Source organism: Callorhinchus milii, unplaced genomic scaffold (assembly GCF_018977255.1).
Source record: "Callorhinchus milii isolate IMCB2004 unplaced genomic scaffold, IMCB_Cmil_1.0 Scaffold3, whole genome shotgun sequence".
Lineage (NCBI taxonomy): Eukaryota > Metazoa > Chordata > Chondrichthyes > Chimaeriformes > Callorhinchidae > Callorhinchus > Callorhinchus milii.
The window spans coordinates 8,063,502-8,090,516 of NW_024704744.1; the positions used below are offsets into that span (position 1 = coordinate 8,063,502).

The following is a 27,015-nucleotide window of genomic DNA, read 5'->3' on the forward strand; positions in this document are numbered from 1 at the left end:
ATTTTGTAGGCGAATGCGGCAACCAATTTGCACACAGCAATGTCCCACAAACAGCCACAAAGTGAACAACTAATTTTATCTGAGGATTGCTCAGGACACTGGAAGAAACGCCCTTCTCTTTTTTGAATAATGCCATGGAATTATTAACTTCCATCTGAACAGGCAAGGTAGGATCTCAGTTTAACGTCTCATCTAAAGAAGAGCATCTCTAAAAGGAGGGCATCTCTAACACTGTACTGGACCGTCAGCTAGACTCTGAACTTAGAATCTCGACATATTTCTGTGAAGCGCTTTGGGACGTCCTCCCGACGTGAAAAGTGCTATATCAAATGCAAGGATTATTATTATTATTATTATTATATGGATTGAACGCACAACTTCTAACCTTGAGGTAAGAGTTTGACACATGCTAATTACTCTGTAACCATTTTTGTTGCCTGAGTGTTATTGTGCAAGAGGATATCGAGAGCACATTTAACACAATTGCCCAATATTATCGAAAAAGTTTTGAAAAGTAACATTTAGTAACAGATGATTACCCTTGGCTGTTGAATTAGCAAAAATGGGACGTAAAATTCAGATAGAAACTGGAAAAATAAAAAAATTAAATTAAGAGATTTATTAGGATGTAGAATGTGCTTTGAGATGTTTAGATGTAAGGCATTTACAAAAACACAAGTCCTTTCTTACACATTCGGCAATAGAAGGTATGCTAGCAATCTAGTGTATGTTCTTGACCCTTGAATATTATAATAATCCTTGGATTTGATTATAGGGCCTTATATCTTTGAAACATCTCAAAGCGCTTCACATATAAGTTGTAAAGTGAATTGACTATGTATTTTGTAGAGGAAATATTTGGAGAGGTTATAGAAAAAGTTACAGAAGAGGTCTTGAGGTCGGGGTGAGAAAGGACCTTATTAAAGTATTCAAGATGCAAAAGAGTATAGATAAATTGAACCCCATTAATACAGGATGCTTAACATAATCCCACCCTACAAGATCCCACTGACTCAAAACTCGCAAGAGAGAAGACAGTTTAGATTTATTTACACAGAGGTGAAAACATGGAGGTGGTGGCAAGTTTTGCCAGTAAAGTCAAATTATATACCTACTTGGTGAAGAAATCAATGAAATTATACAGAAGATTTAGTGTAGGAATTATTATTTTTCGCAACGTCTAGCCAGGTGGACAACAACAACCCTTTCCAGTCGTTTGGGTACATTCTCTGGTTCTTATACTTGTACCTCGAAGCTGTGTAAAAGATGCCATTGGTGACCTGATTAATGTTTTACCCAGTGTTGACTGATGCCATATGGTTCCAGACAGTGTCCCAGTGTTGTCACGCAGTCCCTCCGCCTCGCCCCCTCCCTTGCCTCCTTCAAGACCCATCTCAAGACCCTCCTCTTTGACCATGCATTCGATCTCCCTGCTTCCCCCACTGCCCTCCACCCTCCCCGACCCTGACCCCCAGCTCGGGTCCGAAACTTTGTCTGTCCAGCGCCTTGGGACGTCCTCCCGATGTGAAAGGTGCTTTTCAAATGTAATTTTGTTGTTGTTGTAGGCCATTCAGAGCCTGTTCTGCCATTGTACGAGATCTTGGCTGATCAACCTTATTTACCCATCTTTGCTCCATATCCCTTGATACCCTTCCCTTATAAAAACCTCAGTCAGTCTTGAAAATTTGAATTGATCCAGCATCCGCAGCCTTTTGGGGCCGAGAGTTCCAGATTTCCACTATCATTTGTGAAAAAATATGCTATCTGATTTCACTCCTAAATGCCCTAGCTCTAATTTGAGGATTACACCCCCTTGTTCTGGATTCCCCCACCAGAAGAAATAGTTTCTCTGTATCTACCCTATCGAATCCCTCTATCATTTTAATACCTCAATCAGATCACCCCTCAACCTTCTAAACTCAACACGGAATTCTCTAAAAATATCTCAGGATGCACATCTCATGAGGTACTACAACTTTCCTCCTTGCAAACACCAAGGAATCATGCCTTTACCCTGTACACCAACTCCCTCAGAAAACATCTCTCGCTCCCCCACCCACCGCCTGTCTTTGGTGTTTCCTTCCAGCTCAGGCTCCAGATGCATCCTTTTGAACTGGACTCAAACTGAAACCAACTGAATCCTCTCATGTCACGATGGCAACAAAAAACTGAGGGGGAAGAAAAATACAGACTCTATTCAGCAAATGTTAAAGGGCTCATTGTTCACAGCAATATAAAGCTAGTGAAGGCCACCCATGAACAACGGACAAAGTCTTTTCAGATTTTTCTTCGGTTGATGAAGGGAACAAGGTAAATACCTAAAAATAAATCAACTACAGGCATACAAGGAAAGTACAGTTAAATGAGATTGAAAGGATTGTTCTTAAAAGAACGAGCACAGACACAATGGGTCGAATGACCTTCTGTGCTGTAAATTTCTATGGATCTATGGTGAAATGGGGTGGGTATTGCTTATCATGCAGTGGTTTCTACTTTGTGAAAGGGCTTTCCTGAATCAATTTGTCCAAACTGGTTAAGTCACTGTCACTACAAATGTTTATATTATAAAAATTAATCTTTTTTTAGAAGATGCATTTAATTTTAAAAGGATGGATTTTAATTTCAAACAATAGCACTAAATCTTATTGGCTTTGCATAACCAGGTTCTAACAATACAAACTTACATTTATAAAGCGCTTTTCACATCGAGTGGACAGCCTGAAGCGCTTAACAGAGCTAGATGGGCAAGTGAACTGGGGGTGGGGAGAGGAAAGATGACTGAAAGCGTGGTCAAAGAGGAAGGTCTTGAGACACACCTTCGAGTAAGGGAGGGAGCGAGTCAGAGGCTCACTGGGATGGAGTTCCAAAGAGTGTGGGCAATAAGGCTCACTGGTTGTATTGAAATTGGTCCCAGTACAGACAGCAATGAATAAGGGTGGCTTGGACCCAATTTCTATGTTGGCTGTCATAGAAACTATCCGGGTGGTGATGGGGGAAGGAGGGAATCACAGAGCACAAACCAAATATTTCTCTAATAGAGCGGAAAAAGTAATGTCATTTTACGAGCTTCGATTTTTACAGCAAGTCATTGCATCTCAAAGCATTTCACGGTTTAAGTGCTGTCAAGTGTATATTTTTCTAGAAGGAAACAGAGTAGCTTGTTTGCCCCATCAAATTTTCCACAGTCATTAATCTTGGAGGATTGTTGGCTGTGACTATAGTGCTCCTGTACACCTTCCAACAGCTCATTACCAGCAGAGACCAAAAAGGTTGGGAACTCAGCCAGGCCTGAAGAAAATTAAGAACTAAGAAATAAAAATAAATACGTAAAACAATTCCACTTTCCAGTGCAGCGATGAGATTCTGATTAAGTTGCTTTATTCACGAGTAATTCAATTATTTGAAGGCCAAACGTGAGGAGAAACATTAAGTAACAACAACAACAAATTACATTTGTATAGCGCCTTGCACGTCAGGACATCGCGAGGTGCTGGATAGTCAGGGATCCGCACCCGAGCTGATGTTTGGGATCAACAACAACAAGATTACATTTGTATAGCGCCTTTCACGTCGGGAGGACGTCCCAAGGCGCTGGACAGAGTACAGCATTTCAGGCCTGAGCTGGGGTCGGGAGAAGGGATGGGAGGGGAAGTGGGGTGGCCGATGGCATTGTCGGAGAGGAGGGTCTTGAGGCAGGACTTGAAGGAGGCTAAGAAGGGGGTGAGGCGGAGTGACTGGCGGATGCAATTCCAGAGGTTGGGGGCAGAGTGGCTGAAGGCTCTCCCGCCAATGGTGGGGCAGGTGGGTCGGGGGACGTGGAGCAGACCAGAGCCGCCTGAGCGGAGGGAACGAGTGGGTTGGTAAGGGGTTAGGAGGTCGCAGAGGTAGGGTGGGGCGAGGCCATGGAGGGCTTGTATGTGAGGACCAGGAGGGGTGGAGAGAGGGGAACGTAGAGGTAGGAGGGTGAGCGAAGGCACGGTTGAAGAGGAGGGAGGGTCTTGAGACGTGTCTTGAAGGAGATAAGGGAGGGGGCGAGGCGGAGGGTCACTGGGATGGAGTTCCAGAGAGTGGGGGCAGAGAGGCTGAAGGCCTGCCTGCCAATGATAGAATCCATACAGCATTTTTACCCTCTCCTCCAGGAAATGGGTGAAATGAAGTCTCACTAGCTCTGTGAACTGGTGGCTGCCAAATTCAGATGGGGCCTCAACAGCATGTCATTGTAGTTAACAGTTGCCCAGTCTGTCTGGCTCATCACTGAGACTTGGTCGCTGGACAGGAACGTGGAAGCTTGCCAGTGTTTACAATGGTAAGCTGGGCAGTTTTAGCTGGTTAATCTCCAGCAATAGCCCCAATGCACACTCTGGTTTACTGCAGTAGTTGAGAAGCAGGGTTTATCAAACTCTAGATTTCCAGACAAGCATCTTTAGATCAACATCTCTGTACTAATTAAGCACATTGTGGGATCGCCAGCTTGGGTAATGGTCCAATCGTGATCACTTGCATCCAGCCACCACTGCTTTATGTATCCACCTTTCCACTTCGCTGTACTGCCCTTTGCCCTTCTCATGAGGTATGTACATTTTATGTCCTGTAACGTATTGGTTAGAGTACACGCCTGCAAGCAAGAGAACCTGGGTTCGATTCCCGGGCGAGGCGAAACTTTAGCTAAGTTTCCTTACTTCACCCTCCTGTTTACCTAGCAGTAAGTAGGAACCCAGTTATTAGACGATTGGTAGATCGCTTTCCAGAGGTAATGATCCCTTCAGCGACAACAAAAAATAATTTGGTCACTCAATCCACGACTGTTTGTGGGACACAGCTGTGTGCAATTCGTTGCCGTATTTCGCTCACAAAATGTAGTCAATCCACTTTTCAATATGTTCTGTGAAGCACTTTGAGACGCATTCATCGACATGATAAAGCGCAATATCAAATGCATGGTTTATTATTATTATTTAAATATGTGCTCTCCAGAGATACAATTTAACCTCAATTGCTAATCCAGGAACTGGAATAGAAAGATATAGAAGTAACAACAACAACAAATTGCATTCATATAGTGCCTTTCACAATCGGGGGGACGTCCCAAGACGCTGGATGTAAGCAAGAAGTGAGGGGAGTCTCAGGTGGAGTATAAACATCAACGCGGAGAAGTTGGACCAAATGGCCTGTTTCCAGGTTGTATATTGTACAACAACAACTTGCATTTACACAATGCCCTTCACGTGGGGCAGTGGCTCGGAGATCATCATAATATGCAAGCTCGACACCGTGCTCGACACCGTGCTTGGTAGAGTAGAGATGGCAGAGTCGATGGACTAAATGGCTCCTGTGTCAGCCTGGCTCAGTGGTGGCTTATCGCCTCTGAGTCAGAAGGTTGTGGGTTCAAGCCTCATATCAGAACTTGGAATCACGTAGTCGAGGCTGACATTCCAATGCTGCGCTGGAGGGGGTGTTGCATTGCCGGAGGTGCTGCTCTTCTGAAGGTGAGACGTTAAACCGAGGTCCTGTCTGGCTTTTCTAGTTGATGTTAAAGGTCCTATGGCAATATTCGATAAAAGAAGGCAGTTTCTCCTGGTGTCCTCCAAATAAAATTGGTCACTCACTCTACAGCTGTTTGTGGGACATTGCTATTTACAAACTAGCTCCTGCGTTTCGCCCACAAAATACATAGTCAATTCACTTTACAGTATATCCTGTGAAGCACTTTGAGGCGTCTCAACAATGTGATAAGGCTGTACCAAATGCAAGGATAATTATTATTGCTCCTGTTCCTGTGTTCATAAATGGACCAGCGGCAAGTCTTGCCTTTGACCAGGAGGTGGCCACAATGAGTAAAATGGGATTTCAAAGTTATCCGATTGCTGTCAATCTGCCAGTCCAAAAAATACTCGAATTTCATAGTCCATCTGGCAGTACATTGCTTAAGGCTAGTAGCTGCCTTCCAACTCACTGTCACAGTGAATCAGACAACTGTTCAAATTAATGGCATGTGCAACTCCAAAATACTAACCATAATAATCCTTGCATTTGACATAGCGCCTTATCACATCTTCACTACGCCTTAAAGGCTTCACAGAATTGATTGTATATTTTGTGGGCGAAACACAGCAGCTAATTGCAGACAGCCGTGTCCCACAAACAGTTGTGGATTGAGTTTCCAAATTTTTTATTTATTTTTAAGTGATTATTAGCCCTGGAAAAGCAACCCACCAATCGCCTAACAACCAGGTTCCTACTTATGGTTCGGTAAACAGAGGCTTGCGGAGTAAAGAAACTTGTCCAACATTTTGTCCCACATGGGAATCGAACCCCTGTCTTCTCGCTTGCAAAGCGAATGCCCTAACACAAAGCTACAGGACACCACATGTTGCTACTCAGTGAAATCTGCAATCAACCGCATAGGAACTGGCATGGCAGAAAAATCAAACATTACCTTATTATCACGAGACATTGCTTCGGAGATACTCTTTCAGGATAAAGATCCGATAGCGTCCTGAACTGTATGTTATGTTTGATGTGGTTAGAAAAGCCAGGAGAAAACTATCTTAGGTTAGATCGCTTTTCCAGAGGTAATTATCCCTCCACAAAAATAAAAAAAAAATTTGGTCACTCAATCCATGACTGTTTGTGAGACACTGCTGTGCGCAATTGGCTGCTATGTTTCACCCACAAAATATACAGTCAATTAATTTTACAATATATTCCATGAAGGGATTTGAGATGTCTCAAGGACAAGATTAAGGCACTATATCAAATGCAAGGATTATTATTATTATTACTATACCCCTCAAGAGCATTTAAAATGATTAAAGACCCACAATGATATTATGAACCAGACACAAACCCCTCACCATGTACCTTGTTACCAGGGATACAGCTAACAAGAAAGACTGGACAGGGTAGAACTTTATGAAGATGAGGCCCTTTGAGAGAGGCCCAGATAATTATAAAAAGGTTCAATAAATCAAGTGTTTCCACTTGTTGGTGAGCCCATAATAAATGGGGCCAGAAATATAAGATAGCTGCTAGCTGATCTAAAAGAGTTTAGAAGGAACATCTTTACACAGGAGGTGGCGAGAATGTGGAACTCATTCCCTGAAGTATAGTTGAAGCAGAAAGCATCAATGTATTTAGGAGGAAACTCATAATATATGTTTCGAGGAAGGAAATACAGGCTGACCAAAAAATCGTGATAACATTACAATGTCTAATAAGTCTTAACGAAATTATGATGTAATTTTTTTTAGATAATAGGGTAGCTTCACATCTTTTTGGTCACCCTGGAGAAGCATACGGGACTGGGAATCTGGATGGTTGGTAGTTCATGTGGAGTAGAAACCCACGTAGATTAATTAGCCAGGTGCTCTGTTTATTGTTGTATATTCTATGTAAAGGATTGCTCTTTTACGGATTTTTTCCTTCATATAGGGCATGAAAATATGGAACATCTGCTCAATTAACTTCACCCACAAAATGCACACTTCATTCACTTTCCAATATATTCTGTGAAGCGCTTTGACACATCTCAACAATGTGATAAGGCTCTATCAAATGCAAAGATTATGATTATTATTAATTATTAATTTAGTACTGAGTTTGTAGCTGCAACTGAACTGCTGCTAGTTAACAAGTCCAATAATGAGTCGCATATTTAAGATATCGTAAAGAATTTACAATAGCTTCCAATTATACAGCACTTTTCAAGTTCTCTTCTTGAAAACCGCATACTAATGCTTTTCACTTAGTGTGAACATCTTGAAGCTCTTTACAAAGAAGGTAGACGGGGGAAGATTGCAATAAAATTCAGTGTCTCATATGGATTTAAAAAAAACCTAGCGCAGACTTAATGTGCCGAGTGGCATTTTTCTGTTGTGTAACATTCTGTGATTCTAAAATATCAGCCATTGTTTTCTTTCAGATGCCAATCAAATTGCCCGGCGAATTTTCCAGCATTATTTCAGATTGCATACAAAATACAGTCACTAAACTACATTTCACTACTTTGTGACGTCACTACTTTCCTGTAATGAAAGGCGCCATAACAAATGCAAGGATTACTGTTACTATCTCCAGCATTTGTAGTTTCCCATCTTGTCCACACGTCTATTAAATATACACTCACGCTACATGCAACCAACATACAAATGTCCCTGTAATCAGCTCAACTGCAGGTCTGTGGCATGGCAAAGCCCTCAGAACCAACCTCTCTGAGATCATGTGGTGCTCCTTTCGACCTTAAGGCTCCCAAAAAAATAAAACTACAGCAGCTCAAATGAAAAAACGACAGCACTGGTTGCTGCCAAGACTCCAATCTACTCGCTTGACAAACAGGAATGAATAAAACTTCAACACAGCAAACTGCTAGCAAGCAGGCAGACGTGTCACTAACCATAGTCAGGACCGCACACGACCGAGGTAAACATTTCAAACAAACGCGTAACTGTCCAGTTCAAAACCTTGGCCTCTTCATCTTTTTTTTGGTGCGTGCAGGCAAATCTGACCACAGGAATCTCAGCAAAGGAGGTCAAATGCTCATACAGCCAGCACTGTACGCAATCAATGACTTCTTAAATGTTATGATGAGAGGAGAGACTGAGATGATACACAAACAGATCAACGCCAATCACTTTCCAGACGCCAAATATCTCCAAAGTCTTTAGTTCACAAGGTAAATGGATGGCAAGGAGTGATCTTAAGGCTATAACTGAAGCTAGGTTCCTAAACGCCATGAAAAGCTATGCTTTTGTGGTTTACCTTGCCAGAGACCACTCTGCATAAGATGGACAGTAAAAATAATAATATTAAGTTGGTCACTCAATCCATGACTGTTTGTGGGACACTGCTCAATTGGTTGCCATGTTTTGCCCTCAAAATATACAGCTAATTCATTTTACAGTATTTTCTGTGAAGAGCTTTGAGACGTCTCAACGACGTGATAAGACATGATTATTATGTATTTCGCTCCTTGGGATCCATTCTAGAGCTTCCCTGCAGCAGCGTAAAAGAAATTGGAAGTACGAAGGGAGCCGATTCTCTTGATAAATGCTAACGCCAATTTTTTTCCCCCTTTTTTATTCATCAGTGGATAAGTACGGCCAGGACGGGAAAAAAAAGGCGGGAAAACATCAGACCCTCATTTTATTTACAGAACATGAGATTCGTTGTGCAGTATACGGTCAATGAATAAAACACCTGAACCCAAGTTTCACCCAAGGCTTTTGTTCGAGTTGACAAATTCCAGTGAAAAGGAAAAAAAAACACACAATGATATGGAAAGGTACAGATCAGCCCCAGATTGAACGAGGATTAAGTCAATTAGCTTTAACCTTTAAGAGCGTTAGTCACAGCATTTTCTTGTGTGTAAATCTAGTTTATTCAGCGGGGGAAGAGAGGAGAGGTTAGGATTTACAACAAACCTGCATGTCATTTGTGACTTTGTAATGTTTTTAAGGTAGTTGTGTGTGTGTGTGTGTGTGTGTGTGTGTGTGTATATATACATGTGAGTATATACACACACATATATGTGTGTATATGTGTATACGTGTGTGTGTCTATATATATATACATATATATACACACACACCTATGTCTAGATATACATATACCCCAAAGAGACCGTACCTAAGAAGATAAGCAACAATCCAAATGATTTTGTGCCATCAGTAAATCACATCCCAAACAATTTTACAACAACAGATGACAGAGGGCGGGTGGGGGGGATGGAAGAGGTACAACTGGATAGTCCAACAGTTTGGAGAGGACAAAATGTTGACAATGATGCAGGAATTGTTTGGTATCTTCAGGCATTTTAAAAAATACGTACCGTAGCTCTCGACAGAAATTCAGAAACTTGCATCCACCAATCTAGTATCGAACTTGCTATACAATTTGTTTAAAAAAAATTTACACAATCCAAAGCTGCCAAACAGTATATATATATATGTATATATATATAAAAAGTTATGAAATTTCACATAAAACTGTACAATTATTTTTCAATAGGTCCAAATACCTGGGCGTACAGCCCGAAAAAAAATAATCTTAATTTTTCTTCTTTTTTTAAAAAAAAGCATTCACCTGATGTAAAAAAAATTATATGCAAGAATTTCTAATTCTATACAGTAGTGCAACTACATATATATATAGAGAACATATATATATATATAAAACAATGTATAGATTTTTTTAATTGCATGATGAAACGTGCAGAATAAGTTTTGCGCAGATTTGGTGCAATCACTGGATGGAACGAACGCAAGGCACTGTTTTCCAGGTTGCAGCACTACAAACCTTGCTGACATGAAGACAGAAAAATCATGTGGGGTTGGTGTGTTTGTTTGAAAAAAAAGAATGGACTGGAACACTGCCAGGGATGGATTAACGTTCACACAGTCAGGAAGACACATGAGGTGAGAGTTTGAAGCAAAACTCTATACGGAAGTGGTCACTCTTTCAATGGCATTATTGACCTCGTTTTTGTTGGAGTCCAGTCCTTTAGCAGCGTTCATGTCATTCCTTAAGTTCTCCACCGTCTTTTTCATGGTCTTCAGTTCCCCTGGATGTGGAGTTGCCCTCCTCAGCAGTGTACCCTAGGCAAGCAAACAGACAGAGAATGAACTGACCCACATAGCCCCTTGATTGTCCAGCGCTTTGGGACATCCTCCCAACGTGACAGACGCTGTACAAATGTAAATTTCTTGTTGTGTGTTGTTGTTCCGATCATAGCATTAAATGCAAGGATTATTATTATTATGGCATCAAGTTCTTTCACAAGATTAGTTTAAATGAAGGTGACTATTCAGGTATCTGATCTCATCCCTCCAGAATACATCCAACTTTCTTTTCATCACAGTATCAAGGTTCTTTGTTTTTTTTAATTGAATCCAGTGTCCTGGCTTCAACTGCCTTTCCTGTTCCTGCTGCTAATTTTACCTTCTAGGAAGCATTACTAGTGCCTGCCCTGAAAATGCAATTTCAAGTCTAAACCTGTGTTCTCTTGTTCTACTGTCTTTTTGCATCCTACAGTATTGTTGTTTGTTTACTTTTGCAATCCCAGTTAAAATTGTATGCACCTCTGAGGTCCCCTCTCACACACCTTCTCAAGATTGAAGAGCTCTAGCTTGGCTAATTGTTGCTCACAGCTCATTCCTCTAACACTAGGGATCATCCAGTATTACGAATGAGTCATAGAGAGAGAACGAGCATGAGAGAGAGGGCGGGCGTGAGCACGTGAGAGCGGGGACGAGAGCGTGAGAGAGCAAGCGCAAAAGAGAGCAAGTCAAATACCTGGCAAGAAAAAAAGGAACAGGCAAGAGACCATATAAAGCAGGGTGGTGAAGGGAATCAAGTGACTAGACAGTGTGTAAATACTTAAAGGGAGTTTCCTAGATGCTTATGACAGCAATAAATTTCAACAAATAAGAAGACTGTCATTTACTGTTGGTACCAGTAAATAGGAACCTCCAAACTGAATCTGTTTAAAAGAATACTGAATATTGAAGTTGGTTAAATTTTTCTTCATCCCTGAGGAAGTAACCTGAAAACTGCTACAACACAAAACAAATCAGTTTGTTCCCCATATCTCCAGTTCAATCTCACGAGATTTAAAAGGCATTTGTTGAAAAAGCATTCTGCTTGTGGACCGAAATTATATGCGTGTGTTTCTTAAATTTCTGCAAAGTACATTCAAAAATTTGTGTCAGGAAAAGAGTGAGTCAAAATATCTGGCAACAAAGGGTGGGAGAGACAGTAGGAAACTGCATGGAAGCGAGCCAAAGTGTTTTACAGAAAGGAACACAGTATGTGAGGAATCCAATTAATTAATTACAAACACACACACGTTCCTTGCTCTGGTTGTGCATTTTACCATATGGCAGCTTAATCTAGTCATTCAGTGATTTCAGAATATTCATTTAGATTTAAGTGGCTTCGATGTCTTTAAATGATCAAATTAGCAAAACATTTTTTTTCTTGCAATTTGTTACCATGAGCCTGGATATACTTGACTTGCACTCCCTCAGAGCGAGGAGGTTTAAGAGATTAAGAGATGTGATTGAGGCGTTTAGAATGATTGAGAATGAACAAGGAAACAGTGGAAGACTCGTCCATCTAGTAAACACATCTGGTAAACAAGTAGACATGATTCTGAGTTAAACTATGCAGCATAACTTCATGCAGAGAGTTAACATGCTGCAGAATGCACTACCCCCAAGACAGCGATATATGCAAAAAGGATTGAGGCATATAAAAGATATACGGGAAGAAAATTAATGTTGCTGAACAAAGCGGTATTTGTGTACGTGCATTTAATAAACATAACCACATATTTAAACAGACTTGTAGGCAAATCTAATGAACCCAGGGCAAATAAAATGAAAGACTGGGAATTAAGTTAGTATCTTCAGCATCTAATCACTGCACAGACATCAGGCATCTGCTTTTCCTGTTTAGTAAAAGCGTGCGCGTGTTGAACCAGTTATCCACAGATAACCATCGCAACATTTTGGCCCGTAAAGGCAGTTTGGGATTTACATATTTTTTGGACGTCATAATCAAAAAAACGTTTGCAAAACATAGTAAATTTATTGTAAAAAAATAAACTGAAATAAGAGCAAACTTGTAATTGTTTTATAAATTGCCTCTTTTGGTGCAAAAGACCTATTCCAATCAACAGTAAAGGGCACCGAAACGTTGTCCTGTGTGAAACATGCCATACAAATGCAAGTAGCTGTTGATCTGGGTCAGTCTGTGCTATGGTAATCTCTGCAAGTGCAGCCCAGGGACATAGCCATCAATTGTCAGCGCTTGTTGAGGGGGGGGGGGGGGGGGGGGGGGGAGGGAGAGAGAGATCCCTTTAATGAATAGCCAAGATGACAAACTGGCCACTTGGGAGTAAACCAAATCACAGACAGGATCTGGGTCCTGTCTGTCTATCCATCACTGTATAGCAAACAGTGTGTTGAGTGCAGACTAAGCAGTAATTTTTCCTCCTCGCTGTGAAAGGTCACTTCACTTTTTCACAGCGGGGGGAAGATAAATATAGCCAGCTGTTCTCATTTTGGAACTGCAACTTCACTGAAGTAAACTGAAGTAAATGTGTTGTGCAGCAATTATTAGCGTGAATATTTAAATCTGATGACCACCCCACCCCCACCACAAACCCAAACCACTCGGAAAAGTCAATCAAACAATTTGTTTCAATCAATCTCTCTTTCGCTCTGTTAACTCTGAGTCCTGTAGCTCAGTGGTTAGAGCACTCGCTTTGCAAGCGAGAGACCTGAGTTCAATTCCAGGCAGGACGAAACCTTGGGCAAGTTTCCTTACTCCACACACAGCCTAATAATAATCCCTCCAAAACCAAAAACAATAATAAATTGGTCATTTTCAATCTTCGACTGTTTGTGGTACATTGCTGTGCGCAATTGGCTGCCGCGTTCGCCCACAAATATACAGTCAATTCACTTTACAGCATATTCTGTGAAGCGCTTTGGGACGTCCTCCCGACGTGAAAAGCGCTATATCAAATGCAAGGATTATTATTATTATTATTATTATTATTATTAACTCAGGCTTACTTCATGTCCCTGATTCCACCATCGGTGACTGAGCCTTCAGCCACTTTCCCCCTGCTTTCTGGAACCTGTATTCCTATCCCTTGCTCCCTACCCCTAAAAACTTCTTCTTTCTTTGACTGCTCTTAAGCCATCACCCACCTACACTCTCCTCCCCCACCTCTGGCCCTATCTCCCACCCTGTTTGGGCTCCCATTCTGTCTCTTTAAAGTGCTTTGAGATGATCTGCAGCTTTCAAGTGGGAACCAGACAGGCATGTCAAAAGGAATAAATTGCAGGGTAGGGAATGACAGGTAAATGAGCCTGAATGGATTACTCTTTCAAAGAGCATTCTGGACATGATGAGTTGAATGACCTTTTCTGGTGGTGTCAATTTCAATGGTACTATGCTGAAAGATACCTTTATAAGTGCAAATTGTTTGGCTGTTGGATGTCTGGCGACAAATCCCAAAAGTGGCTTTGAAATGAACGAAGGTAAAACAGGAAAGATTTTTGCCTCCATCGAACACATTCCGGGACTGTTACCTTTTCTTCGTCTTCATCCTCGTCGTCTTTGTCGTCCAAGAAACGTATTGCACTGACCCTGTTCACGGCGTGTTCGTTCCACATTTCATCAGACATGTCATTGACTAGGCTTTCCAGGGCTCCGCAGCGTGGCAGGTTATCTATGATAATCATTAAACAGCTTGTTAACAGGAAAGCTCATATCCGAACAGTCTCTTTTTATTATGAACATTGCTTCGAGGAGTGCAATAATATTTCACTACTGCGTGTGTCTGTGTTTGTGTATGCGTGTGTGTGCGTATATATAAATCTCTTCCACACCTTCCTCGGCTCCCACCCCCAGCTCGGTGACAACACATTGTTAAACACCTTGGGACTTCCTCTCAAAATAAAAGGCGCAATGTAAATGTAAATTTGTATGGTGTGTTAAATATAATTATATATATTTTTAAAAACTCACGTTAAGAATTTTGTTTGTCAAATACTGAAGAGATGTCCCGATTCTATTCCGGCATTTCGTTTCTACAGTATAACAAACGCCCTACAACGCTCTAAGTCACTTTGGAAAATAAAGACGATGGAATGTTTGTGAAAACAGAAAGATCTCTCAACACACACACTGGAAAGTTACATTCTTTACATCACTGCAATCGTTCCCAGTGAAGAGACCTTTCTGGCTGGATGTTATGCTTTCAATGAACCACAGATTTACATAAAATGCGCAGCGCCAAAACAGACCATTCAGTCCATGTCAGTGTTTATACTCCACAAGAGTCTCCATCCATTCCTTACTTACTCCCATACCCCTCTCCCTCGCATGTATATCTAGCTTTCTCTCAAATGCAGTTGCACTATCTGCTTCAACCATGACTTCAAGCAGCGAATTCCACATTCTTACTACCCTCCGTATGAAGAAGTTTCTCTTTTAGATCCTCTAAGTCGCTATCTTAGTGTCCCCACTTGTGTCCGTCCCCAGATGAAATGTCGACTGGTTCAAAAAAGTAGCTTCTCTGAGCTTTCCCCAATGGGTAAAGGTTGACCATTGATCATTACTAAATTGTGGCTCAATGAACTAAGGCAGCACCAGCACTCCCCCACCCCGCCCCCCCCAACCCCGCAGGCAAAATGGTGAGGTAGGCAGATAAATGACGGCTCAGTGTCCCTAACAAAGTGAAAGATAAGAAACACAAAAGTCCCAACTTGTGTTTGGAATCCAGCTGGAAAGTGCACTTGTGGATGTTGTGCAGGTTTAGCCTTGGCTGTGGCATAGTGTCAATGGTGATGCCCTCCCGACGTGAAAGGCACTTATAAAAATGTAATGTCATTATTGTAAATTGTGTTGTATTTCTCCCCCACTGCCACTGAAACTCGCAGTCTGGGTTCATGCATAACAAAATGGTCACTTAGGCAACGTACTGTGTCCTGGATTGAGGGCAGTGCCCACCGAGCTGACTGTCAGGTGGAGTCAGCACTTGCAGGACAGGACGGGGGTGCGGGGAGGTGAGAAATAGGAGGGTGCAGGGCCAAAGAGATTAGTATGTTCATTGGGTTGAACTCACAGAAAGATTCTGGCTTAAAAGCCACATGTTAAGAAACACCTGTCACTGATGCCTAACCTCATGTCAAAAGACCTTTAGCGTTGAAACGGCTTCTGTGTTTCACTCACAAAGCACACAGTCACTACACTCGATGTACATCCCGTGCAACACTTTGAGACGTCCTCCCACCCGCGTGAAAGGTGTTATCCGAAATGTGATTGTTGCTATTATTGTTATTATTAAAAGACCAAAAACAATATGGCTTTTGCTCATTTGATTTCAATATAAGCTGGTGACTTTGGCCATGAGCAGATTACAAGGCTCCATCAAATCATAGGATTTAGAAACAAATTAAAGACGTTCTAAATCAATCCCTTGGGAAATGAAACCAAAAATAATGCAAACACAGGGCAAATACTATCAATTTAAAAATAAACACCGGCTTGACATTTCCACATTAATTTGTTCAAGCTTTTCACAGCACCACAATGTATAAGCAACAGATACTCATATACAAGTTCACTGGCCTTGAAATTACAACAATAAATGAAGCAAACTTTAAATACTCTTGTGTTACTCAGCGCATTGAATGTTTTCTTCCTAAAAGAAAGTAAATCGGGAGGTTGGGGGAGTGGGGGGGGGGAGAGAAGAGGAAAAATAAATAAAAACTTCACATCTCCAAACATTAAATCGTAAATATAAGATCACAAATCAAGTGAAATGTGCAGAGTGAATGTACACACGGACGACAGAAACCAACCACTGGATATTACTACAACATATGTACAACACAAACACCCTCACAGTAATACCACAATAAAGCGCGTGAGTGCACAAGGCATGTGCACAAACATGCGCACTCACACAACACAATTATACGCACGTGCACACACAAACAGGCGCGTACACACATCAGTAATATGCGCACTACAAATTACGTCCATAATTATAGTTGGGAGAAAACCAAACAACATCAGACCGTTATATTTTCCACATGCAGGTGAAGCATAAAAAGTTGAAATTATTTTAATAACACAATGGCTGAGCTGTAGCACTAGCCTACAGCAAACCAGATCTTAAAACTCTGAAGGAGGATTTGGGTGTAAATTAAAAAAAGGGAGACTCTAGCAGGAACGTGCTCAGACTATAATACAAAATAAAAGATAGTCTGGGTGTTTGATGGTTAAGAATTTTAGCCTTAAAGAAAACCGCAAAACACGCAACACTGCAGTTTGACTGCAAAGAACTGTCAAGAAGCATTCAGGGGCTTAACCCATAAGCAGTGGAGTAGGAAATGACAACCTGGAGCAAAGTCATTCTAGGTTGTGTTTACATTTCCGCCAACCAACTACACAATGGCATTCAGTCATTTGAAGCAAATCTACAGTGTGCACAAATCTCTTGGTCAGAGAAAGCATTTTTTGTTTGGGGAATCAAGAGCATTTGGGGAATCAGGAGTACATAATGCATTTGGTTTTAGGCCATTATTCGCTTCCATTGATAACCGTCTGGAGTAAGCACTTAATTAAATAGAATTTATTTTAATTTAGCAAATCTGTTTGGTTAATCTTTTAGATTCAGAAGAAGATTTTGCATCCTCTAAAACTACTGCTGTGGTCAATTGGCTGCCGCGTTTCGCCCACAAGACAACTCAACAACATGATAAGGCACTAAATCAAATGCAAGGATTATTACCATTACTGGTGTAGAATGGCTTCAGCAGCGAATAGACAAGCTTCTGTTTGAAACGAGAAGTCTTAATAATAATAATCCTTGCATTTGATATAGCGCTTTTCACGTCGGGAGGACGTCCCAAAGCGCTTCACAGAACACACTGTAAAGTGAATTGACTGTATATTTGTGGGCGAACGCGGCAGCCAATTGCGCACAGCAATGTCCCACAAACAGTCGCAGATTGAAAATGACCAATTTTATTATTGTTTTTTGTTTTGGAGGGATTATTATTAGGCGTGTGGAGTAAGGAAACTTGCCCAAGGTTTTGCCCTGCCTGGAATTGAACTCAGGTCTCTCGCTTGCAAAGCGTGGATGTATTTATAGGAGGTATTTATATAGGTGTAAAAGATTTTAAATGAGATCAAGGAAGTAAATCTAAAACAAAACTTTCGGATGCGCTCAGGAATAGAGGAGGGCACAGTTCAGGTTTGCAAAGGGCAATTTCAGGACAAACACCGGGAAGTAATTCTTTGCCCAGAGGGTAATTAATAACTGGAACTCGTTGCCCGAAATGATGGATACTGGGTATAAAAAAAACAGCTTGATGCTGTGATGGGTAGGTATTCTGGAGGGATGATAAGATGAGATGAAGGGCCTTTTTCATTCAACAACAATTTGCTTTTATATAGCACCCTTCACATGGGGCATCATCTTGGAGCACTCAACAGTGGTGGAGTCTCACTCCAAATCGGGGGGAGGTGACCATATGCACGGTCCAAGAGGAAGGTTTTCAGCCGGGATCTAAAAGAGGCGTAGTGACTAAAAGCATTCCAGCCGCTCTTGTGAACTCTTGCCTCCAACAGTTTGCAGGAGCATATTTGAGGAACAATTATTGTAAAAACATCTGCTGAATGTGTATGACCATAGCATGAATAGCATATAAGAGGACCTGGATGGATTTGGATGTAGCTAAATGGATGTAATGCAGTTTGGAACAAGAATGAAGGGCTGGAAAAGGATTTAGATGTGATTATTGATCATTCAATCAATGCAAAGCAGTTAATAGAGCTAAAGCAACTCAAGGGCATTTGTCCACAATTTGAAAGAAGTGATTGTAACCTTGTATAACACACATTGGAGGAGAATCAAACTAGATGAAAGATTGGTTTGGATGTAGAAGGCCATTCAGCTGGCCCATCTGATCTCATTGTTCCAGAACAACCAACCCCCCCACCCCCATTGAACCATTTAACTGCTTTTCAAATGAGTCCAGCATATGCTACTAAGATTCCCAGGCCCCCACACTACAGATACATAAAGAGAGAGCAAAAGGGAAGAGATTGCCCGCAAGAAGTGTCAATGTTCCTAATGCAGCCTGTACTTCCTGTTCATTACAAATACTCTGAGGACACAATGAGCAGATGACAACACAAGGAGTAAATACTGTACCGTGGCTGTTCTGTTCAGAAGGCAGTTGAGGAAGCAAGACACAAGTCAGGACCTTTTCTCTATTTTCTATATCTATGTCAGTCTGGAAAGTCAGAAGAGGTTGGGACTGGTTTTCAGATAGCCAAAGGGCCTTCAGCTTCAAGCTTGTCAGTGACAACGGCAAATGTATCAACCTGTAATTTGTTAAAAAAATAAAGGCAGGTTATAACAACCACAGCAATTTTACATTTAGTCCTTGCATTTAATATAGCACCTTATCACTTTGATGAAATGTCGTAAAGTACTTTACAGAATATATTGAACCCGGGACCTCTCGTTTACAAGGCAAACACACTAACCACTAGACTGGGAGGTGAGGGCTTCTCTAAGCACTTCACACAGCTAACTAGGAGTCAGAGCTGGGTGTAGAGAGCATTATTGTTCAGCACTTTGGGACGTTTCTTGACTTGCAAGGTGCTATATCAATGTAAATTTGTACTGTGTCGTATGTATATATTAAAAACGTCAGTAAGCTATCTGGTAAACATTTTTTGCACACTCACTGGAGAGCATCAAGAGTCAGGCTAAATTCTGTAACTATCTTAACATCTACATGTGTGTACATACCAATGTAGATCAGAGTTAGTGATCTGGGCCAGAAACTGGCAAATTATCACCCTCTCAACACTACTGATACCAAGGTCAACAGTGCTGACTGCCATTACATTCCTCTGACTGAAATCATTGGGACCCACGTGTACCCACAAGCACACACACGCACTCTCGCGCAAACACTCATGCGTGCACATACATGACATGGTCCACAAAAGTGCCTGTGCTGCTTGATTGATTTGAGCTACTGCAACTAGTCAGATAACTAGCCCCAATCTTTTAACATCTTATCAATCAGAACAATCCATTTTTCATAACAGATAATGGGGTGTGACTAAAGTTTCTCAACTCATTTGCCTCCCTCTCCACTGCTGACATCAGTTCCTAGTTTACACACGATAACGGAATGATAGCCAAGGAAATGTTTTCAAAGGGTGAGCACTGACTGTACTTTTGAGTATTTGTTTCCGACAATAACACTGGCAGTTAAGACAATTTTCTTTTGAAAATTAGAATATTATTTTTGTGTAAGTCCTAAGTCCTGTAGCTCAGTGGTTAGAGCACTCGGCTCGTAAGCGAGAGAAACTGGGTTTGATTCCCGCCACGGCAAAACGTGAGGCAAGTTTCCGTACTCCACACACCTCTATTTACCTAACAGTAAATAGGAACCTGGTTGTTAGTCGATTGGCAGATCGCTTTTCCAGGGGTAATAATTGGTTCAAAAAAATAATAATAAATTGGTCACTCAATCCACGACTGTTTGTGGGATACTGCTGTGCGTAATTGGCTGCCGTGTTTCTGGATTGGATTGGAGTGTCAACGTACACTACCCCCCAGATATATTGTGCAAATGCATTTTTTTTAAAAAAAAGATTAAAATGCAGTAAATCATGTTATGCTTTCAGCCAGTATGCCCTGAAACTCTGTATCTCCCTGCCTCAATCCCTTCATTTTGCCTCTCTTTTCCCATCTTCGAATCACACCTGAAGTCTTTCCACTTCGACCGTGCCTTCAGTCACCTGCCCTATCTTTCCAGCTCAATGTCAAACCACACCACTGTTAAAGTTCTGCGAGACGCTCCTCATGTGAAAGGCGCTATATAAATGCAAGTTGTTGTTGATCATGCACTTCTGAATGCTTTACACTAAAGACATACAGTTGCTTTCCACATTAGGCTCTCCTATTTTTTAATCATCACCACCTGTAAATTGCCTTATTTCAATGTTAGCAACATGTAAAAGTCACTGGAACAAAGTAAACTGAGGACAGATGCAATGCAGATCTTTTAAATTATGAGAAGTTTTGATAAGAGTTGATTCGACAAAATTATTTCCACTATCAAATGACTAGAGGCCATTGATTTAAGATAATTAGCAAAAGGGGAGATGAAGAGGCTTTCTCTTGAAACAGAGAGTTGTTAGGATGTGGAATGCCCTTCCGGGTACTGTAGTCGAGGCAGAATCCATTTAGCCTTCAAGAGAGATAGATATCTAAAAAGGGAGTATGGGGACAAAGGCAGGTACATGTAGATGAATTACTCTTTCGAAGAGCCAGCACCAATACAATGGATGTTTTCTGTACTGTACATTTCTACATCCCAGGTCCGTTCAATTAAGTTGTACCAACAGGAAGTGATCTTTACCTCCCAAAGCATGCTCACCTGTTTCCAGCTAGGTCAACAACATGTAGTTCAGTTGCTTGTGAAATCTCAGATGGGATCCTGGTCAATCGGTTATCCCTCAAACTGAAGACATTAAGGCTACAGCAGCCGCCAATCTGCAGTGGAAATAAAGATGGTTAGAGGCAAGAGAGTTGATTTACGCAGTCACCACTGGAAACCTACCTCTTGTGCACGAACGCCAATTCAAATCTGACCAACAACCGAAAGCTCAAGAGCTCAAAAATTAAGCTGAAACATGGCTCCTGTTCAAAACGTGTACGACGCAATTGTAATTCCATCGACCCAGACAAGCAGCAAGTGGACTCGGTAAGCAGCAAAGCTAAGAGATTAAAAGTGCTGACGTAATACTCGACAGCCTGAGTCACCATTGTACTTGCATAACTGGTACAATCAGCACTGGGTCATAGGTTCATCTCCACGACCAATACAGCCATGATTTCAAGGTTCCAGATGCAGTACACTGCAGTTTTATAGCCTTTGACTGCACTATTTTCAAGCCAGCTACAAACCACAACCAATTGTTCCACGGGAGATTATCATATCAAGTATATTTGGGTAAGAATATAAACCGTTAGTTCTTTACAGTTTGCTGGAGTACCAGCCCCGCAAAGTAAATGAAATAATAACAATCCTTGCATTCGATGTAGTGCCTTAGCATGTCACCCAGATGATACAAAGTGCTTAAAAGAATAAACGTAAAGTGGTGCAACGATGTATAAAGACATGAAATAGGTTGGTGTTCACTGAGCAGAGGGGCAGAATGGTCAGTAGGTTTGAAGGAGGTCACAGAGGTAGGGTGGGCGAGGCTGTGGAAGGATTTAAAGATGAAACCAAGCATCTCAAATACAATCTGCTGGGGGGAACTGGGGAGGCAGCGAAGCTGAATAAGGATGCAGTAATAGGTTCAAAGAGCCTGGTTTGGGAGAAGGTACGAGCTACAGGTTTCTCGATGGACTGGATCTGTGTAGGGAGTCCGGCGAGCAGAGAGTTCAAAACATCCAGCACGGACATGATGAAGGCATTAATGAGGATCTCAGGGAGAGAGATGAGTTTTGGCAGAGGCGGGTGATATGGTCGAGGCGGCTGAGAAGGTGCTGATGGGAGCCAACCAGGAGAGCCAACACTATGCTGATGAGGCACTGAGGAGGTTCAGTTACAGGACATAGGAAAACCCAAACAGAATATACTGTGGGCAATTTATAATAATAATAATCCTTGTATATCGCCTTATCATATCGTTATATGTCTCAAAGGGCTTCACAAAATACACTGTAAGGTGGTTTGACTGTATATTTTTATGGGCAAAACACAGCAAAACCTAGCTGGAAACAGGTGAGCACACAAGTGTCCCACAAACAGTCATGGACTGAATGACCAATTTTGTTTTGAAGGGATAATTACCCCAGAAAGTGCTGTGTCAAATAACTAACAACCAGGTTCCTACTTACTGCTAGGTAAACAGAGACATGTGGAGTAACTTGCCTTGGGTTTGGCTTACCTGGAATTCCAACCCAGGTCTTTTCACTTGCGAGGCGAGTGCTCTAACCAATAAGCTACAGGACTCCACATTTAGCCATCCCTTTGATAATTTAGTGCATTGAATGGAATCACTAATGCACTGTGAAGCGCTTTGAGACATCTCGAACAATGCAAGGATTATTATTATTGTCACAGACCCATCACCACCCCATTCCCACAATTGGCAAAGTACAAGAAGCCAGAGGTACATTACGTACTGAGTCCAGAGCCATTGCTCGAACTGACATCTCATTGGAGACAAAGTGTCATGACTATACGTAACGTATCGAGGACTGCCCTGGTGAGGAACGTCTGCCTATGTCACAGGCAGATTCATCTGCAGATACACTGTAATTTTGTAACCAGAACACTGCTAACGCACCTACTTAGAATACAGTTCAAGATCCTGATCCTCAACTTCAAAGCCCTCCAATGGTCTTGCTCCCCCCTACCTCCACAACCTCCTAATCCCCTACCATCCTGCTCACTCCATCCGCTCAGTGGGCACCGGTTTGCTTGACGTCCCCTGCCTCGCTCGCCCCACTGTTGGAGGGCAGGCCTTGTGCCACTCTGCCCCCACCCTCTGCAACTCCATCCCGCAGTCCCTCCACCTCACCCATCCCTTTCCTCCTTTAAGACCCATCTCAAGACCCTCCTCTTCGACCGTGCTTTTGATCTCCCTGCTTCCCCACCTGCCCTCCACACTCCCCGACCCCGACCCCCAGCTCGGGTCCAAAACTCTGTTTGTCCAGCGCCTTGGGACGTACTCCCAACGTGAAAAGTGCTATACAAATATAATTTTTGTTGTTGTTGTTGGTGTCATATAGCGATCAAAACCACTTCAGCCGTGATTGCCACTGAGGAAAAATTCCCAGTCAATCATCTGAATGAGTCATTCAAACCCAGAGGTGACATCTGAATCCCCGCACTAGCTAAATCCCTTTATCCCGGGCATTAATCTTGTAAAGAGTCACTGGAGCCTTCCGAGGTGAGGAAATCCTAACCTTAGGTTGGGCACCAAAACAGACCACAGTACTCTGAATGACGCCTGAACGCATTTCCTTGCTTTTATATTCCAGGCTTGTCATAAGAACATAAGACATAGGACCAGGAGTAGGCCATTCGGCCCCTCGAGCCTGCCCCACAGTTTAATAAGATCATGGCTGATCTAACTTATTTCCATTTACCTGACCTATCCCCATGTCCCTTAAACCCTTTAGTTTTTAAAAATCTATCAATCTCAGTCTCGAATATGTTCAATGACTGAACATCCACAGCCTTCTGGGGTAGAAAATTCACAAAGTCACAAAGCTCAACATCGTATTACGGCACAGTGAGTACTGGTCTCACACTACCATCCCATCTCCAATCTACCCTTCCTTGCCAAAGTTCTGGAATGCATTGTTACAGGTCAACTTCGGTCACACCTCTCCCTCCACTCCCTCCTCGAGCCCCTGCAGTCTGGTTTTCACCCTGACTGCCCACAGCACAGGGACAGCGCTTGTCAAAGTGACAAATGACGTCCTCTCTGTCTGTGACCAGGGCTCCCTCTGCCTCCACCATTCACAAGACCCAGCTCATTCAAAACTCTGCCGCCCGCATACTGACCCAGACCAAACTCCGTACCCACATCTCACCAGTTCTGGCCCAGGCTCCACTGGCTCCCCATCACTGAACAGCTTGACTTTCAAAATCCTCACACTTGTGTTCAAATTCATTCACTCGCTGGCACCTCCCTACCTCTCCGACCTCATCACTCCCCAATCCACCACCCAGTGCCTCTGCTCAACTGGCAACCGGCCTCCTGCTTGTCCCTCGTACACTCTGTCCCACCATCGGAGGTCGTACTTTCAGCCACTACGCCCCAAAACTTTGGAGCACTCTCCCTCAAACTCTCTGCCTTGCCCCCTCTCTCAAGTCCCGCCTGAAAACTTTCCTCTTCATCCGTGCTTATGGCCACCTTCCACCTCCCCCTGGCTCAGAGTCAGTCTCCGCCACTGTTAAGTTCCCTGAGATGCTACCCTGTGTGGAGGGCGCTATATAAGTCCAAGTTGTTGCTGTTGTTGGTCTATCTGCCCCACAAGAGGTGGTCAGGTTTTCATCCATTCTGTCCTCGCTCTCTGCAACTCCATCCCAGAGTCTCTCCAATTTGTTTCCACACTCCACTCCTTCAAGGTACATCTCAAGACGTGCCTCTTTAACTGCGCTTTCGGTCATTTTTGCTCCTTTCCACACACACACCCCACCTCCCTCGGCTCCCACCAAAAGTTCAAATGTCCAGCCAACAGCGCTTTGAGATGTCCTCCTGACAAAAGGTGCAGGGTAAATGTAAAATTGTATTGTGTTGATTTCTTTCTCCATCTACAAATTAGCATTTTATCAGCTAATCTGCTTTTGTCTTCTGAATCGCTTTACAGCGGTCCAAGAGGTACATCGGATGAACAATATAGTCCAAAGTATGCTAAATACTGACCTGTATTTAGGATGCATTTCCATCTGACATACTTCTCCTCCAAAATGTACTACTGTATCCCACAATTTCCCATGTTTAACTGCATCTACTGTGGTTCAGTCCACTTGCTTCATCTGTCCATGCCCCTCTCCCTTCTTCACAATTCACCACACCATCTAGTTTGGTGTCATCAGCAAACTCCAAGGTATACGCCTTTCTCCTCTGGTATCCAAGTCGTTTATGTGTAGATCTTGTGTGATGGAGCTCAAATTACAAGCCAAATTTTATATAGCTTTACATTCTGAAGAATGCAACATCCATTATGAGGCTAAATGAAACATTCAATAATATTAATAATAATCCTTGCATTTGATATAGTGCTTTATCAAGTCATTGAGACGTCTCAAAGAACTTCACAGAATATACTGTAAAGTGAACTGACCGTATATTTTGTGGACGAAACGCGGCAGCCAATTGCAAAGAGCAGTGTCCCACAAATAGTCGTGGATTGAGTAACCAATTTTTTTAAGGGATTATCAACTAATAAGTGGGCTCCGACTTATCCCAAGGTGAACAGAGGAGTGTGGAGTAAGGAAATGTTCCTATGGTTTCACCCCGCCCTTTCTTTTCGACCGCGCCTTTGGTCACCTTCCCCCCCTCCCCCTGGTTCAGTCCAGGGATCCAAAACTGTAAAGCGCTCTGAGACGCCGCCCGGCGTGGAGGGCACTGTATAAATCCAAGTTGTTGTTGTTGCCCGGAAATCACACCTGGGTCCTCTCCCTTGCGAGGCAAGTGCCCTAACCACTACACTACAGTACCCCATTACCATGTTTCCATGATGTCAAGGCAAAGGGCCAAGGAACAGACTCTCCTTTGTGAGCACTCTAATCTACAGGACTATACTACAGGACACGTGTATTGCTTCAAAGTCTCAATTTTACCACTGTCTGAAATTACAACCATAAAACCCCAATTCCAGCAAAAATAAATAATCCTTGTATTTCATACAGCCTCTGGCTAGGTTGCTAAAATGTTTCAAACCCAATTTATTAAATTCTTACTATGCAGTTTGTGGGCAAAGGTGCCATCCAATTTCCACACAGTAATATCCCACAAATAGTCATGAATGAATAATCAATAAGCTACAGGACTATACCCTGTGAAGCACTTTCAGATGACCTTCCAACATGATAAGGCGCTGTATCAAATGCAATGATTATTATTATTTACAGTGGCAGGTCAGACAAGAGGGGGGAGACCTACACTGTTAAGCAAAAGCCGCAATGTTTTCAGGAAAGGCAGCACATTTTTCTACCACATTTAGCGCCTAAAAGCAAACTGCACAATTCAACAAGTTACAGAACACTGCATGAGTTTTTCAAGTTCACAGTTTAAGAAAATAAATTCCAGTGTGTTGAACAGATTAGAATATTTATACCACCCACTCCACCCACCCCACTCCCTCCTCTCCCTCCCCCCCAAGAGTTTGAGGCTCCTGCACACTAATTCATCCAAGAGCAGAAAGTACAAAACATAGTAATTATCTCTCTGGCATCTACTTATTTGCACCTCATCAATTCAGCAACAGACAGACAGACGAGCAATGCTGACAGGCAGATAATTCACACGTTCTGACTTGAAAGCATCAGCCCAGGTTCACAGCTAACAACAATAACAAAACAACATGATTGCATTTAACGCGAGGCATTAGAATGGGCTAAAAATACACGTCGGGCTTAAGCCCTTAGGTGTTGGGCACAAATGAGCAAGAAGTCCCTTTTCAGCCTATTATCTTCACGGCTTTTCAATTTACCTCAAATGTCAAGAAAAAAGGTTCAACGATGGTAAAAACAGGTTCAGTTCTCATCAGGTTATTTTCTTTACACTAACACGTTTTTCAGTAAAATCCTGCAGGTTGTGGGCAGCGCCATAGCACACAACAACAACAACTTGCATTTATATAGCGTCCTTCAATGCTTGGCTACACACAAGGCTTTAGAGTAAGAGACCATCCTCTGCACTCCTTTCAGGTTC

At 42.3% G+C, this 27,015-nt stretch overlaps 1 protein-coding gene across 1 annotated transcript in view; it reads right to left on the reverse strand.

Moving 5' to 3' along the window:
* Positions 1-10,065: 10,065 nt before the first annotated feature.
* The window catches only part of lrrc1 (leucine rich repeat containing 1), a 103,001-nt gene continuing 86,051 nt past the window's right edge, over positions 10,066-27,015 (reverse strand). Inside the window, exons 11-14 of the mRNA XM_042333006.1 lie at positions 20,991-21,106; positions 18,740-18,912; positions 14,100-14,239; positions 10,066-10,592 (exon numbers count right to left, since the gene is read on the reverse strand). Of these exons, the coding sequence (XP_042188940.1) occupies positions 10,434-10,592; positions 14,100-14,239; positions 18,740-18,912; positions 20,991-21,106 (588 nt within the window). The 3' untranslated portion in view covers positions 10,066-10,433. The remainder of the gene's footprint in view (positions 10,593-14,099; positions 14,240-18,739; positions 18,913-20,990; positions 21,107-27,015) is intronic.